Raw genomic sequence first — 17,729 nt, 5'->3', positions numbered from 1 at the left:
AAGCATTAAGGACATCAGTTAAGCGAGTGTCAGGTTGAGTCGGTGGGCCATGTACCATTGTAGATGGCAGGGAATTTATAGTGATTTCTTCTCTGGGCAGCCTGAGAATCAGAAAAGCTGGAGTAATGTTGCCCTAGCATTAAATACAATCATGGGAAAAAGAAAACAGGGCCATTAGACAAGACCCTAAACAAGCTTAGCTGCCAACCAGATTGGGAAGATAAATAATAAAATAGCATTAATGTTAGCCTCCATCTTGCGCACGAATCTAGCGTGCCCACGGAAAAGCCAGCTGCCAGCACTAGGCCAGAGTGGGTTCATTCTGCTGCAATCATCAATGTCTCAACTTTCCAGAAGGGGAAATGAACACGTGACCAGTGTGCTCCAGCGACACCTTTCTACCCAGCCTTCTCCGCAGGCTTGACCTGTGAGGGCACAGGCTCTCCTGCTGACAGCATTTCAAATGCAGAATTAAAGAGTCTCCTGGAGGTGCTGCCCACAGCTGGGATGCCAGCAGACGTGTGCCCACACCGGGGAGCCTCCAGCTGGCGCAGGGCAGGGTCTCGTCCCTGGGAAACACCTGTGCTTCGTATTTACAGGTGAGTCGTCTCCACGGCCAGAAACAGCGTTCTTCCAGTCGGTTCTCTGCGGATGTGAGGGGTCCTCACCTCAGGCTGTGGGGCGGGGTTGGGCCGCCGTTTCCTGCCATTCTCTGGTCATCCACACCTTCAGGAATAATCTTCTTGAGGATTCCAGCCTCCTGAACTTTTTTTTTTTCAATCAGCTCCATTCGCTGGAAAGCAGAGAACATTTCGGTGTGAATGAACCCCTGGATTTGCATTCATCTTGTAACAAACACAGTGAGGCACTGGTCAGATTCTCAAAGGGACAAGCGGCCCAGGCAGTGTCTCCTCTCTACCCACTCCCTTGCTCAGCAGCGGCCCTGGGGATGGGGGCCAGGCAGAAGAGCAAAAGCTTGTGCCGGACAGTGTGGACTGACCCGTGTTCACAACTGTAGGGTAGCATAGCTTTTCTCCTTCTCCTCTTCTGCAGGTTTTAGATTGAATCCCTGGTGGAATCAAAATAGCTTAGAAAATTCAAAATGCACAAAGGAAGAAGGGGAAAGATGCGAGAGGTAAACGGGGAACGGACGTACACCCACTCTAGCTCACTTTGCTAACCAACGGAGGCAGCACCACGGCCGCAGATAAGATAGCACGATTTCACGGGTCCTTGGAAGAAAGAACAGGGGGAAGGGAAGCAATCCTAGGGATTCTAAGAGCTGCTTGTTGCTCTGCCTTTAAATGCAGGGATCTTGGGAGTTCAGCGCAGTTCAGTTTCAAGCACAGCTTGACCTGGGGCAAGGAGGGAGGCCTCAGTCACTATTCCGTGCACAGGTGCATCTGCGCAAGGAGTGTGGAGTGGGGTGGAGGCAGGCACCGAGGAGCATCTCTGGAGAATAAAAAAAAAAAAAAGCACATCTCTGAGACAGAGATGGCTAAGTATACTTTGTAAGAAAGAACAGTCAAGGGGCCCAGTGCAGTAGCCTAGCACCTCAAGTCCTCGCCTTGCATGCACTGGGATACCATATGGGTGCCGGTTCATGTCCCGGCTGCACCATTTCCCATCCAGCTCCCTGCGTGTGGCCTAGGAAAGCAGTTGAGGACGGCCCAAAGACTTGGGACCCTGTGCCTGCGTGGGAGACCCGGAAGAGGAGGTTTCTGGTTCCTGGCTTCAGATTGGCTTAGCTCGGGCCATTGCGACCACTTGGGGAGTGAATCAGCGGATGGAAGATCTTCCTCTTTGTATCTCCTACTCAGTGTATCTGCCTTTCCAACAAAAATAAATGTTTAAAAGGGTCCTTTGTAAAAGGCTCGGCCTCTTCCTTTACCTAAAACTGCCAGGAGGGGCAGAGTGCTTGTTAACCAGGGGGAGGAGGCGGTTAGCTGAGCTGCCTGCTGGCTCCTGCTGCGCCACAGGCCTTCAGAAAGTTCAAGGGAAATGGGAACAGAAGACTATGTTTTTCCATGAGCTTCTTGAACCCCCGTCTATGTTTCCTCTCTGTATGTGATCATGTCATGCCTCTTTCAAGGGGTGTGGGGTGCCAGGGACACTGTGGGCTAATTCCACTCAGGCTATCCCTGTTGGGCCCCTCGTCCCCATTTCCTTTTATCTTTAACTATGTGAATGGCAGAGTCATGGGGGAAGGGTACTGATCGATTGATCAATTACGATTTATGTCTCCCCAAATGCCTGCTACAGTCAGGGCTGGACCAGGAGCTAAGAAGTCCGTCTGGGTTTCCCTTTGATGGCAGGGACCCAAGTGCATGGTCCATCCTCCAAGGGTGCACATTAGCAGGAAGCTGAAGTGACAGAGGAGTCGGGACATAATACAGACATTCCAGTATGAGATGCGGGTGTGGCAAGTGGCAGCTTAACCCACTGCACCACAATGGCCATTGTTTTCCCCCCATTTCCTTTTAAAGCCACTCTTCTGTATTCAGCTAGGACAATCCCAGGCCTAACATCTCAGCCCTCATACCCTGCTCACCACGGTAACAGACCCGCACCCTGGTTTCTTTTTTCGGTACAAAAATTCAGACGTCTGCTGACTATAAGAAATTGCTGTAACTGCCCACTCCATGCAAAGTCCTTATAAGACTAAGACGTTTTGTTTAGAAAAAGAAAAGCTTTCGTTCTGGAGAGGCAAGGAGAGGCTGTGCTGTTTCCCTGACGGCCTGGTAGGCACAGTGCTGACTGTCTGGACTGAGATTCAAAGATACCATGCTGAAGGCGCTGGCGCTCTCCCGCGGCACTGTCCTACAGGCCAAAGAGGGCACAGTTACCCCATGTGTGTTAGGTGCACATGGCACATACCAGCCCTCAATGTTCAGCACGGTTTAGAAAGCAAAGAGCTGGCTTTTTGGATCCAGCTGTGAACTGAGCAACGTCAGACGACAGTGCTTCAGGCCCAGATCGATGCCCAGGTTAAGTGTTATGGCCATCCACCCTCTGTTCACTTTCCGGATCATACTAACACTCCTACTGCGGGCCACAGAACACACCAAAGCCGGATATACCGTGTGCCATGCTGTCGGCGCTGCCCCCGAAGCCAACAAGGCTGATGGTCTAGCACCTGCTGGCCTCTGTGAACCATGACCGCACACACCAGTGGAGGCTGTTCACTGGTTACCTGGGCTTTTCCTTCAGTTGCCCACAGTCACGTGTTCCGGGTCACACTCTTTGGGTGCTTCTCCTCCGCCAGGCAGCTCGCTCTCGATCTCCCATAGGACGTCATCTTCCTCCTCCAGGTTGCTGGAGATGTGGCACTTCTTGAACCCCTGGACAATGGCTTCGCTCGAGATGCTGTTCCATGCCACCATGACCCACTCCAGGAAGAGGCCCAGGGGTGGTTTCTTGGCGTTGCCAGTGGGGCTGAGCGCCAGGTTCCCTGCCAGCAGCCAGTTGGAGTACTGGGCCCGCACGCTGTCATTCAACGGCTTGTAGACCACCACGTCCAGCACCTGCAGCTGCGAGGTGAGGCCCCCGGGGATGATGACCATGTCGGTGTTCATGCTCTCCATGGAGCTCTTCACGGAGTCGGTGGCATGGCCCCGGAAGCCGTTGAGGATCAGCATGCCCCGCTGCTTGGGCACGGCACCCGTCCTCCGTCTCCACACCACTTCCAGCCAGTCCTGCATCAAGTCCTCGGTCATCCACCCATAACGGTGGCAGCGGATCTCCATCCCACTGGGGAACTTCCCGGGGGGGATGTAGGTACCCCTCAGGATGATGTAGGGTGGCAGCTTCCTACCGTCGGCCAGGACGCCAAGCATGGCCGTGATCTTGAGCTTCTCCCGCCCTGGCGTCTTGACCAGCACGGGTTTCTCGCCCTGATTGTCCACGGTCACCCGTGACGGCACCTCCAGGCAGATGGGCGTCTCATCAGCGTTCCCCATCTGAGCCACCTGGTAGTCGTGCGTCCTGCGCAGGGCCAGCACGCTTCGCTGGTAGGTGACCAGCTTCTCCGTGAGGTCTTCGGGCAGGTGCTGGGGCACGGGTACCTTGTGCCTCAGAGACAGATCATACCTCCGCATCATCCTCCGGCACCAGCCCAAGCTCGCCTTGAAGCCTTTCTCGGGAATGTTCATCTCCTGGGCAATCTCCAGAGCCTTCAGCTGCATCGCCTCCCTGGTGATGGGATCCCCTTTGGCCTGCATGTAGCGGACGTACTCGGCCACACGCTGGTCCACCAGGGCAAACCTGCCGTTCTTGGGGCCCCGGAAGGCACGCCGCATGGCGTGGGCGTTCTGGAGCTGTGGTTTCACCTTGCGCCAGTCCCGCACGTTCTTCTCCAACACCCCGAACTGCTTGGCGGCCTGGCAGTTGTTGGTGCTCTCAGCATACTCCACCACCATCAACTTGAAGCCCGCGTCGTAGCTGCGCCGCATGCCCCGGCTGAACTTGCCAGCGAGGTCATCCGCCGAGAGGTCATACCCAGGGAAGCCCATGGCCATGTAGAAGGGGTACCCCTCGCTCCACTCAGGCAGCTCTGCGAGGTCCCGTGGGAGACGCAGGCCAAAGCTGTCAAGGGGCTGGGGATGAGGGTGCTGGGAGGCAGGAGCCCAATCGGGGGGCTTAACATCAGCATCTTCATTCTCTGTGAGACACAAAGGGGAGGGACGGAAATAACGACAGTGAGTAAATCAACACACCCTCCCGGGGATCTGGCTCAGGACGCTCAAGCTGAGATTCAGCCAAGTGGTAATCTGTACTGAGTCCTCTCCCCGGTCAGCTCAGGTGGACACGCCCTCTCCGTCCTCCCTCCTGGACTGGGAATGGAACAGATGATGCACGAGTGTGGACTAAATAGGTCGACGGTCAAGTTGCCCAGTGGATGAGATTGTCATTTACACGGATGAGAATGTCATCCACATGTAATCCATACTACCAAGTGACATTACATTTCAGAGGTCTGCACACAATACGGGCTGAATCCCATTCCCAGCACTGAGAAAACTCTACAGCAAAAACCACACAAAGCCAAGTTAAACTTTCAAGCTGTACACCTAAGCTTGAGCTGGGTTCTACGGGGAACTTCCATTTGGAAGGCAGTCACAGAGATGGAATCTGATTTGGGCAAGTGACTCCCCTGCAACACCGCTGAGCGGCCAGCAGCTCAGGCTGCATCATGACATGCCACTGAGCAAAGACCTAAGGACCACTTCATAAAGAGCATGATGCCAGTTTCAAAGAGGTGTTTCCTGATTTCAGAGTCGTTAAAACAGTGGGGGAAAATGGACTCAGAGGGCATTTTCAACCCTTACATGCAGAAAAGAGGGTGAATAAAACTGCCACCTGGAAGTTACGCTGTTTATTCAACTGCTCCCCTCCTGTTTCCTTGATAAGGAACATTTTGGCTCCGATGTGTAACACAGCGTTTTCTACCCAGTGTGCCACAGGCAGAAAGCCAGGGCATATAACTCTGGGAGAGCGTGTCCTCCCCTTCCTTCTTGGTTTGCAGAGGGCACAGGGCTTGCAACTGAAGCAGCCACGTGCACCCAGGAAGTGACTGGGCCAGAGGCTGTGGCAGCCCATCAGCTTCGCCTGCGTCCAAGGTTGCACATCAAGTCCTGTTCAACCCAAGGGAATACAGCAGGAAACCAAGGCTCAGAGAGGGGAGAGGTGCCACCTAAGACTGCACCGTGAGCTCGAGACAGGGAGAGCCGTGAGCCCCTAGACCCAGGGTCTGCCTGCCCCAGGGGTGTACACAGAAACCGACCACCCAGCTCTGAAGCGCTCCTGCCTGGATGGGTGCTGAGCCCCAGGACTTGCAGTACCTGTAAAGGTTCCTCCATGGAGCGGCCACTCATCAGCATGCTGAGCCTCCTCCTCCCTTTCCAACCGAGTGATCATGTCTGGTTTAGGGAATGGGAATTCTGTTTATGGGAAATAAAGTCAACAACGGTTGTGTGTTACTGTCCTGGGGCGCCACTACTCCTTCTCCCACCCTCATCCTGCCCAGTTTGTGCAAGTCAAGAGGAAATGAGCACAGGGATGTTTCAAGCACAGCTATGGTGGAAAAACGCTGTGTGTTCCAGGGGATTTATGGTCTCCGCCAATGAGGGCTGATGCCTGGCTGCATCTGACAAGTGGCTGGTGCAGTCACTGAGCCAGTAAGCATTCTGGTCCCCGCCTGAGCCACACTGGAAGTCCCTCAAAGGGAGATAGATGGCATCAGTGCTGGCAGGGGAGTGGGTGTTCTTTGGTGGTGGGCAGCGGCAGGGGGTGTTACGCCTCCAACCTCCCGAGGCCGCGAGAGTAACATGAGGCCTGCCTTCCGCACTAAGGGACAAGGACGCCTCGGCCCACACTCTGGATGAAGCTTCCTAGGTTACGTGAATGCCTGTGTTGAAGGAGGGTGGGTCTGGGAGGTGGCATGGGAAGGACTCAATATTCACATCCTGCCGCAATCAAACAGGAAATCAATGGGCACTGGCACGGAGAGGGCAGAGGCCCAGCGCGGGACACAGGAACCCTGGATACACACAATCCTCCCCTGGTTCAGCGCTTGCAGGAGACCAAGGTAAACAAAGCCTTACCCAGGGACAGGACGGTCTCATAGTTCATTCTCATGACTTCCCGGTACAGGGCCTTCTGTGGCTCCGTCAGAACGTCCCACTCCTCATCAGAGAAGTATATGGCCACCTCATCAAACAGGGCTGGCACCTGTGACAACAAACAGGCCTTTCTCAGTGGGCTGGTAGGCACCCAGTGATGGTCACGCCCCGCAGAGTCCCTTTTCTCACAGGTCCTGACTGGGGCCCTGACTCAGGGCAATGTGTTCACAGGCGACCGGCAACATACCAGGGACAGGAGCCACAGTCCCTCCTGTGCCCCAGACAGCCAGCTCGGATCACAGACAATGGAAGGGAAGCAGCTCCTTGAGTGCACAGCTCCCCAGCATGTATCACCAGGCTGGTGGACACACAACACTACAGCCTCTCACTGCAGATAGCTGCCTGCAGTTCACCTTGGACCCCAGGGACAGAGCCAACCTCTCCCCCACCCACATGCTCATAAGCCAGGACCCCCACCTCCCCGCACTGATCCTGAAGGATCTTCAGCCCAGGGGTGGGTTGGGATGTAAAACCCAACATGATTGTCACTCTCTAGGAGACTGGTTTTCTATTTAGTGTTGGCCTTGGAAACCAAAGGTGTGCGGTTGGTCAAGAGGGCGGGGAGATCTCGGGAATTCTGTTTGTGTAGTAAGATGCCAGAGCTAACTGGCGTGCCCTGACGCCTACACCAGGTCGGCAGAAAGCTCCAGGACGGTGCCCTTCATGCAGGGGAAGCTGCCCTCATGTCCTGTGGTTCTCCTCTGCTCCCCTCCAACCCCGCAGGGGACAGTGGCGCAGTAGTTCAGGGCAGCCAAGCCACCCAAACCATGCTCCTCTGCTTCGTAAACAACTGGTTTTCCACTGGAAAAAAAATTTTTTTTTTCTCCCATCATTCAAAATAGGTCTTGGAATCTTACTTTCCTCAGGGGTGAGAACTCACTGGGAGATTCTGTTCACTGTGGACTCTCGCTTCCCATACCTCTCCCCAAAGCTGTGCCTCAGATCGGCTATCTGCTGGCTGCACCCTCATCACACTTGGTATGTGGGAGGTCCTTCCTGGGAAAGGCCTTGGAACGGCATCCCTCATCTCCTTCCCACCATTGCCCGTGAAGCACCAAACTCCCCTTTACTCAAGGAGACAGGCTCAGAGAGGTCTTTATGGCTGGTCAGTGTCACACAGCTGATGACGGCAGGTTGAGGTCTGCAGGTGCGAGGCTCCAGGACACACAGGCCAGCTAGCATCCTGGGGGATGTGCTCTTAACTTCCATCACCAGCATCTTCATGTTCAGCTGCCTGTGATTCCCTTGGCAACCCCCCTCCCCCGACTGCCTGGCCTCAGAGGTGCCACCGTCAGCCTGGAGGACACCCAGCTCCAAGGACACCCGTTTGGACCAGGCTGGGTGCATCCTTGGGTGGCCAGCACACATACGTCAGGGCTGCATTTGCATCTGGTACCGCCTCTGCTGGTTTACCTGTCTGCCCTCTCTGCTGCTGCCTTATGCACTTGCTGGAAGCACAGCCTGTACTTCCTCTACCTGCTTTCCCTAAGCCTAGGACACTGCCTGTGGCCCATCAGCACGTGTGCGCGCGCGCGCACACACACACACACACACACACACACAAACCTAGGCAAGAAATCTTCGGATTTTCCTTCTCTTGTTCCACTTTGGAGGGTTTTCAAAGCAGCATTCAACTTTCCAAGACTACTTTTTAGAGTGAGAGTGGATGATTGTCCTGGGATGTGCGGTACCGGGAGCTGCAAAGCGACAATCTAGGGCTGTCCCGACTGCCTCCCTGACTTGCGGAGCCATCCAGCCCTGGGATTTCCTACCCGTTCCCTTCCCACTTCCCAGATTTTAAACAATACCCCCACGGCCTTTTCTCACCTTAGTGAGTCTCAGATCTAGGCCAGACCTATTTATAGGCCCTTTTCCTTTTGCTGGTAGAACGTGACACAGGACACGTGAACCTGTCCCTGCAGAAGAGGGAACACGCACACTCTGGGGAAAGCTGCCAGGGTCCAGGAGCCCTCAAGTGGTGAGAATGCCACACACAGGTGCGGGATTCAGCTCTCGCTCGGAGGACCTCCTCCCGAGTCCACGTCCTGCTCCACAAGCCCAACAGCTCACGGCCTCAGATCTCTCCTGGAGCAACCTTCGAGCTGGCCCCACCGTGCAGGCCCCCTGTTCCACAGGCGCCTTTCCTCTGGCCAAGCCCAGCAGAAGGCCGGAATGTCCAGTTCTGGGCCAGACAGGCTGTGTTCTACTTTGCTGACCTGGCCGGCGGGGGCCCTCCATCCTTGCCCTCTCTCCCCCGCCAGGAGATCAAGGGTTCATCAGATAAAGTTTGTGTGCACTGTCTGGCTCCGTCTGTCTGGCCTGCCGGACTGACATTCCAACAATGAGCTCCAGGGGAAACCGGCGTGCAGTGTTTACGCACCGCTCAACAGGGGCCCTAAGCCACAGTCAGCCTAGCTGCCATGGGCCAGGCCTGCTTCCCTGGCACAATGACATTATCTCATTGAATCCGTTCGGTAAGCCAGGGATCTGGGGATTTCTAACCACGTTGATACGAAGTGAACAGTGGGTAAGTACCTTGCTCATGGTCACAGAGCTAGAAATGCTGATTCCAAAACCTGTGTCGTCTCAGAATACCACGCAGCCTTAGCGAGGTGGTCTGGGGAGCCACTCCCAAGAGTCAGGGAGAGGGCTCACACTTGCAGCACAGTACACTGCGCCCTCCTGGCTGGTCCCCTTGTCCTGGTGATCCCCGTCCACCCCCTGTCCTGGACTCCTGGGCCTGGCTGCATGAGTGCTAACTGCACAGCAATGCTGTTCTCCCTGGGGCCATCCCATAGGGCCTGCACCTGCTTGCAGTGCAGTGCAGACCCTCTGGCTTGCCCTGGCCATGTCTACTCAATTCTAAATGCAAAGCATAGTGTGTTTTCATTTTTTTTCCCACTTTCCTATTTAAAATTCCAATTCTGCTCCAAGTCTGACAAATCTTATCCTAACGTACGCCACAGGTCTTATGTTGTAACAGTTTGTATTGACCGCCCTCACACAACTGTCCACAACCAAAATATCTATTTTATAAATGGATTCAGATTTAATTTCTCCCTTTCCCCAATTGAATGCTGTGGAGCAGGGCTATTTATGTTCAGCACTGTGGTCATTTGGGCCAAAAGATCCTCTGTGACACCTGAGAGTGGAGAGCTGCCCTGCGCAGTGCAGTACCCTAGGCCTCTGCCTGTTCCATGCTGGCAGGATCTCTCCCACAAACCCCACTTGCCGCTGCGGGAACCAAACGTACCTGCAAACACTGCCAAGGGGCGGGGTGGGGGAATTCTTCCGGCCTGAATGAGGTCCCTGCATGTTGGGTGTTAGCACATCCGTAGCACAGGCTTAGCATGCTCACAGGACTGGCAGCTGTGCCAGGGGAGGGATCTTGTCCTAAAGGACAGTCTGTGCTCACTAAGCATGACTGGGATGCAGTGCCTGGAGGCTGCCAGTGCCTAAGCCCCAGTACCACCCAGAAGCCATGTTCCTCCACCCGCTCCCCTGGCTGCTTCCTTCTCTCCCACCACGAGCATGCCCTTTGCCTTGCTCTTCCTCACTGCCCATTCAAGTGTCCACTCCTGTTGCACCTGTGCCTCACTGTCCTCCACTCCATGTGGATGTCCCTGGGTTGGCCACAGAAACCTTAACACTCAGTCTCCATTGCTTTGGCCCCTTACACCAGGCTGCGTGGGACCAAATCCTGGCCAGGTCAGAACCTGGGAGGACAGGGGCCAGTGTGGTAGCCCAGCGGCTAAAGTCCTTGCCTTGCATGTGCAGGGATCCTATATGGGCTCTGGTTCATATCCCAGCTGTTCCACTTCCCTTCCAGCTCTCTGCTTGTGGCCTGGGAAGGCAGTCGAGGACAGCCCAAAGCCTTTGGACCCTGCACACACATGGGAGACCTGGAAGAAGCTCCTGGGCTCCTGGTTTCGGATTGGATCAGCTCAGCTCTGGCCGGTGCAGCTACTTGGGAAGTGAATCAGTGGATGGAAGATCTTTCTGTCTCTCCTCTCTGTAAATCTAACTTTCCAATAAAAGAAATCTTAAAAAAAAAAAAAGCACTGGGGAGGAGAGCAGGGTGAGTCAAGAACAGGGACGAGACAAAAACATCACCTCCTCCTTGGCTGGATGGGTCTTCGGCTGCCGTGCTTTTACAGGCATAGCTCAGGGGGCCTGGGGACACAGCCGACTCATGGGAGGTGGGGCTGGACCGGACAACTGGCAAGTGCCATGGCGGCACTAACAGGGGCCTAAGGTTGGAAACAAGGGTACCTAGCCGACTGGTAATGTTCAGCCATAATGGAAAACTAAGCAAGGAGAAAGGAATGTTAATTTGTTGCTTATTTAAAATGTTTACAACTCAGGCCCAATCACTGGAGAAGTTCAGGAGCTAGTGCGAGTAACTATGCATTAACTCCAGGTGCTGCATTGAAAATTGCATAAATGGATTCTTCTGGGTAAGAACCCCCAATGAGACAGATCTTTAAAACAAGCCCCTCAAGGCAGCAGTAAATCAGCTTGTATTAATTTGCTGTCTGCACTGTACCTACCACCCACAGAAAAGGGTGCAGGACACGCGACTGAAGAAGCCACAAGGTCCACACTTTCTGGAAACACGTTGAGCAGGGCTCTCTTGGTCTCCCGTTAGTCTGAGGAGCAGACAGAGGCAAGCCCAGCTGCCAGGGCTGCTTCCCAAGGTCCTGAATGGGGACCCCACGCCTGACACTTACCCATCCCCCCTCGGAGCAGATTCGAACTTTCTGCATGTCCGTGGGGTGATCTTCCAGCTTCCGGCTCTCAATCTCTTCTTCATCTTGCTCTTCTTTCAGGGTTATGCTGAAAGGGTAGGCTGCCGACTCCATCTCTGCAGGCAGATTTCAGTTCAGAAAGCTAGGCACACCTGTGACCACCTGTGATGAGGACCAATCCCCAGGGCCCCTCAGCAGGGTTGCAAGCTGGTGAGGTCAGGCACTAGGGCCAAGGGACCCAGAATGTCAGGGCAGCAGCAGGATGGCGGAGTTCATCAGGATAAAGACAGGTAGGAGGTACAGAATCCCTCCGAGTGCCTCCATATGTTTGAAGCGGTATCCAGGAAAGAAAGATCAGGTTGGATGATGCAGACCAGGGAGAGAAGGGCAGTGCCAAGGCCAGCACACCAAACTTTCTGGGAACAGATTTGAAACTGTGCACAGAAAGGCAGGCCATACAGGCAGGGGAGGGGTGTGGAATTCCCATGCCTGCAGGTGTCTGAGCCAGGACAGGACTTTCATTGAGCTGGGCTGGTGGAGAGCCTGCTTGGTTCCAGAACAGGCATCGCCTAGATCTTCCAAAGTGCAAGGTTCGACCCACGAGCCCATTCAGCAAATGAAGCCACGCTGCTTCTTCCAGGGCTTTCCAAACCCCGGGAATCCGTGGCAGGCGCACCGTGGAGGGGCATGCGTGCAGACGCAAGAAGAAAAGTGCAGAAATTTACAGGGCGCCCACCTAGACCAGCAGCAATGACCTCGGCAGGCCAGTACAAAGAGCCGCACACCCGCCCTGCAGGAACACAGGCACACGGGCAATTCCTAGGGACCCGGCGAGCTTGCACCTCGTGGGCCGCAGCCCCTCTGCGGGTTCCAAAGAAATGACCCCTACGGAGTTCACAGCTCATGAAAAAGACAGGAGAACGTGATGGGGATGAGTCTAGGGTGGGTGGAACGCGCCAGCAACTCAGAAGCAGGAGGTAGGAAGACACTGCAGCCCGTGGGAAGAAGGTGCCCAGCAGCGGCGGCTCTCGCCGCCCGCCCACCGCGGCCCGCGCCCCGCCCGCCGCCGCTGCCACCGCCGCGCCCCCGGGCGCGCTCGGATTTCTCCAGCCATCTTGTCCCATTTCCCTTTCTCCGTGGCCCCGAGCCGGGAGCGCTCCCGCCGCTCCCTCCGCCGGGCCCGCCTCCCCGCCAGGCTCCCTCCCGGCCCCAGCGCACCTGCCGGGAGACGGGAGCCGGAGCAGCCCGACTCCCCCGGCGGGCCCGCAACAAAGGCGGCGAAGGCGGTGGCGGCGGCAGCTGCTGCTGCTGCCTCGGTGCCCCCGCCCCCGTCGCGGCCCAGACGCCCGGGGTCCCGGGGGAGGGACCGGCCTCGCCGCCCCGCCCCGTCGCCCGCGTGCACTCACCGCGGCGGCCAAGCGGCTGAGGCGGGCCGCGGGAGCGGACGCGAGAGCTCCGGCCCCGGCTGTCACAGCGCCATCCTTTCCGCCTCTCTTTCTGTGCGCGCGGCCCCTCGGGAGGGAGCGGGGAGGACACGTGGTGGGAGGAGGGAGGGTTCGGCCAGGAGCTGAGGGTGTTGGGAGGCGAGGGGAGGAGCGCGGCTGATGTCAGCAAGGCCTTGGCGGCGTCCGGCCCTCCTCTCCGCGCCTCTTCCGCCGGCCCGAGCGCCCGTGCCCTCTGCGGCCGCGCCGTGCGCTCCGACGCGCGTGGCCGGCACAGCGCGACGCGCGTGGCGGGGACAGCGCCGAGTTGTCTTCTCAGCACGGGTGACGTGGGAAAGCGCCGTCCGCGGCCCTCGGTTCTCCAGAGGTTTGCATACACTTGTTTGGAATTGCACGGCAACAAGACGTCTAGGGCGAGAAAGAGTGGTGGTGGGTTAACTATTCTGGTCGGTCTGTTGGCCACAGCCGTGTTCCTGGAGAAGGTACTGTCGTGATTTCTGCCTTTGCTGCCTGTTAAAGCACCCAGCATGTCACCCGTGGACCAAATAGGTGTAGTGAGGAACTTCTTCGAGATGTTCAACGAGTTGCTCACTTGTAGTATAGTACTTCCAAAGTAACCCAAGAACCCCCCCGAAGAAGCTGCTTCTTAGTTCTAGAGGGAGATGTGGGGTGCTGGTTTATGTTGGAAACTTGTTAAAAGACTATCGACATCAATTAAAACCGTGGGAAAGGCTTTGTTCAGGGGGGAGAAGAGCCAGTGGCTGGAGAGTTGAAAGGCCAGGTGCAGAGTGAGGGGCGCAGAGAGTGGAAAATCACTAAGGCAGGTTCCAGAGCAAAGCGAGACTCGCTCAACCGACGGATTCTTATTGCGGACAGCGAGACTAGGGGAATGACATATTTGGTTAGATAGCCAGGGTGGGGGCTTCTCTCTGTTCCTACTTGGACTGGGCAAGGCCAGGCACGTGGGTGGCAGGGCAGGGGAAGGAGGCAGAGACAGGGAGGAGGGCTCCGGAGTCTCAGGTTTGAGAGAAAAGCGGTAGAACTTTCCAGATTATCCCAAAGGTTCCGGCTTCCTGCTGGGAAGAGCTGTGGCTTTCCATTCAGATGTGGGACTGTGCTGTTAATACCTGAAGTGTAATGACCAAATCCTTGAAGCATAATGACTGGCTAGAGCCCAGAGGAGATCTAATGAGTAGAGGAAAAAATCTTCGAACTATATTATGTGGGTGTGCGAGGTGGGCAGACTTTTCTGTTTTAATAAACAGTTCTTTATGTGTGTGAGGTTATAGCATTTTGAAAGTAGAAATGACAGCTTCAGTTGGTTGGCATTCCCATCCTAACTTTCATGAGGAAATGGCAGGTTCCAATGGAAAAGTCAGTGTTGATGGAAAAGTCAGTGTTGGTCTGTAAAGTTGGGATGGTGCCAGGGCCCTTTTGGAATCTCAACTTTTTGCAAAAATAGATACAGGTAATGAGATAACTAGACAGTTATTTGTTAAGGCTTCATCTCTGAAAGTCCTACCTTTTTTTTTTAATGATTTACTTGTTTTTATTGGAAAGGCAGATTTATAGAGAAAAAGACCTTGCATCCTCTGACTGCAATGGCCCAAACTAAGCCTCTCTGAAGCCAGGAGTCAGGAGCTTGTTCTGGGTCTCCCAAGCGGAAGCAGGGTCCCAAGGTTTTGGATCGTCCTCTACTGCCTTCCCAGGCCATAAGGAGGGAGCTGAATGGGAAGTGGAACAGCTGGGATATGAACTGGCAACCATAAGTGAGCGCAGCGCTTACAAGGTGAGGATTTAGCCATTGAGCCATCACGTTGGGCCCTTTTCATTTTTTAAAAGATTTATAGACAGAGAGGGGTATCTAGGAAGAGAGAGAGAGAGAGAGATCTTGCCTGCACTAATTCATTCCCCCCAATGGCTACAGCAGCCAGTGCTAGGCCAGACCAAAGCCAGAGATGGTCATTCGATGACACCCTGGAAACCTCAGTGTGGGAAAGAATGTTCCAAGGGTATTACCTGAATGGTTTTGATAGTTCGGAGATGTTGTTGGCTTTATTGCACCAGGGTTGAGAAAATATTTCCAAGGTTTATCGGCTGAAAAAGTTCACCTTAGTGTATCCACAGACACAGGAACATGTTGCAAAGCTTGATCAGGAGAGTTGTCTAACCTATTCTACTTTCCATCCACTGATGAGGCACTTAACATCCTCTGCTGCCTTAGATGAGTTAGTTGTCATGTCCCCTATATGCGTCTGGGCATGCTGTCCGCTGCGTAGGCATCAGCAACTAAGAAGGCCCAGTCCCCCAGTTCATAACACAAATCTGAGAACCAGGATGTGGGACAAGCCAGGTTGGATGCTGCAACCTGGCCCAGCCTGGCCTGCCCCTGGACCTGGCCCACACACATGTCTATGAGTACTGCAGCCTTGCCTGACTTGGCCTGCCCCTGGCCCTGGCTCCCATGTTGCCCAGGAGGAGCTGTGGCCTGGCAGGGGAGTTTTCTAAGTTCCCCTATCAGGCCTGCTCCAAGCCTTGGGTCCCACACATGCCAGTAGATGCCATGATCCTGCTTGGCATGATCTGCCCTCAGTCCTGGCCTTTGCATGTGCTCGTGGGTGTAACAGGCTGGCCTTGCCCAGCATACTCTCAGCCCCAGTCCATGTGTCAGGTGAATTCTGTGGTCCAACTTGGCTTGGCCCATGATCACCCTAGCCCTCCATACAAACCTACAGACACTGCAGTCTCACAGAGATGAGCCTTTAAGTCCTCTTATAGAATCTGTCCCCAGATCGTGTTCCAGTGGGTGCTTCCACCCAGTCTGACATGGCTCATTCCCTGCCCCTACACTCCCAGACAAGTACTGCAGCTGAGCACAGCCAGGCATGCCCCCCAGATCCAGCTTTCACAGTGGGAGATGATGCTCAGCCCAGCCCACATGGGAGGATGCTTTGGCCTAACCCAGACATGCCATCCAGTTTTCCCCTTCTAAACCCACTCCATCTCAGCTTCCTTGCCTACTGAGAATGCAATGGCCCAGTCTGTGGAAGCCCCCAGAATTCACTGCTCATCTGTCAAGTATGCCCTAAGCGGCCCCTACTCCAACACATCTCCAGACCACCTTCCCCAAGCAATCTGCAGCCTCTCACAAGGGGGCCGGGATGCTGTGTCCCAGCCCAGCATCCCCAACTTTCCCTGCATATCTTTAAAAAAAAGTAGCATAGGCAACTATGCTGGCACACTGGTATAGATAACAGAGTTGGCAGGCTCAGAATGCCTGCCAGCTATTGGCTGTTTTCTCCCAGCAGTGTAACGCTTGCTCAGATACGACCTCGGCAGTTGCCTACAGCTGGGTTCATTACCTATTTAAATCTCAAGTTTAATAGGACCCAAATCTCAGCCATGTCTGAGTCTGTCTCTGATGCTTGATTTTGTTTTTTGGCTTTTAGCTAACCTTGCAGTTGTTTTTCATGAAAGCTGGACAGTAACAGGTAAAAGGCACTGAGCTGTGAGGGGGTGTGTCTGTGTGGGTGCACTCACGCACGCACATGCGAAGCGTTAGTAGGCTGTGTTTCTTTTTTGCAGGAGCTGTGGAATCTTTTTTTTTTTTAACTTTTATTTATTTATTTATTTATTTTTATTTATTTTTTTATACATTTTATTATTATTCATATTATTTTATAGTATAGTTTCATATTCCCTTATCCCCTCCCCAGTTTCCTCACCCCCAGTTCCTCTATATCATTACTAACATATACTTCTTCATACTCAGTCATATGTCCATCATTGCGGGCATTGACAATGGCAGAGAGTCCAGAATCCTATTGTCAACATATAGTAAACAGTTTCATTGTAAGTCCATCTTTGTCTGGAAGCGGAAATGCATACCACACTGCATCCTCACATCTAGATGTTAATCGCCATTTCACAGCTACTGTACATCCCCTTAAATGAAAAGTTATGTTTCAAAATCAACAATAGAAAGAAAAGAGGAAATTTACAATGCCATGAAGTTAAATGACATGTTACTAGATATGACAGTCTCCATTACACAGCTACTATACATCCCCTTAAATGAAGAGCCACAAAACAAAATCAACATCAGGAAGAAAAAAGAAATTTACAACACAAAGAAGTTAAATAACATGCTATTAAATGACTAATGTGTAGCTGAAGAAATGAAAATCAAGAACCTTCTTGAAGAAAATGATGCTACCGTATGATATATGAGTCATTGAATGATTTAATCTGAAGGAAGTGTTTTGAAGAGATGAAACTAACAGAGAATAACAAAACCCATGTGATATAGTTTCTGCTAATCTTTGTTGAAGTGTGTCTCCTCCAGACAATAAGCACATGGGTTTTGTTTTTTAATCCAGTGTACTACTCTATGGTGTTTGATTAAGCTTAAGCCATTTACATTCAGAGTTTAATATACATGGGTGTTACGTTGGTCCTGTCATTTTAGCAATGGGTTGTTCATTGGTTTAGTCTTCTGTTGTCATTTTACTGGGATGTTGTTCACCTTTGCCTTTGGTTTTGGTAGGTGCTATTCCTCTTCTCTGCCAAGAGAACATCTTGAAGTATCCTTTGTAGGGCAGGTTTGGAAGAGGCAAATTCTTTTAGATTTTCTTTACTGTGGAAGAATTTTATTTCATTTTCAAAGACAAAAGAAAGCTTTGCTGGATATGTTATCCTGGGCCAACAATTTTTTTCTTTTAGAATCTGGAATATGTCACTCCATTCTCTTCTTGCCTGTAGAGTTTCCTGTGAGAGATCTCCTGTGAGCTTAATTGGCACTCCTTTATATGTCAATTGATTTTTTTCACGTGCACATTTAAGGATCTTTTCCTTATGTT

The 17,729-nt window shown here is 53.4% G+C and overlaps 1 protein-coding gene across 1 annotated transcript; it reads right to left on the bottom strand.

The window, feature by feature from the left end:
* Positions 1–691: 691 nt before the first annotated feature.
* Positions 692–12,734, bottom strand: POGK (pogo transposable element derived with KRAB domain). Its single transcript, XM_058660575.1, has 6 exons — positions 12,647–12,734; positions 11,411–11,544; positions 6,603–6,729; positions 5,841–5,939; positions 3,194–4,660; positions 692–793 (listed from the first exon to the last, which is right to left on the bottom strand). The coding sequence occupies exons 2-5, from the start codon at positions 11,540–11,542 to the stop codon at positions 3,207–3,209; spliced, it is 1,812 nt and encodes a 603-aa protein (XP_058516558.1). The 5' UTR covers positions 11,543–11,544; positions 12,647–12,734; the 3' UTR covers positions 692–793; positions 3,194–3,206.
* Positions 12,735–17,729: the final 4,995 nt, after the last annotated feature.

The sequence above is a fragment of the Ochotona princeps genome, chromosome 2 (genome assembly GCF_030435755.1).
Source record: "Ochotona princeps isolate mOchPri1 chromosome 2, mOchPri1.hap1, whole genome shotgun sequence".
NCBI classification, from domain to species: Eukaryota; Metazoa; Chordata; class Mammalia; order Lagomorpha; family Ochotonidae; genus Ochotona; species Ochotona princeps.
This window is presented reverse-complemented; position numbering and strand designations above follow the sequence as displayed.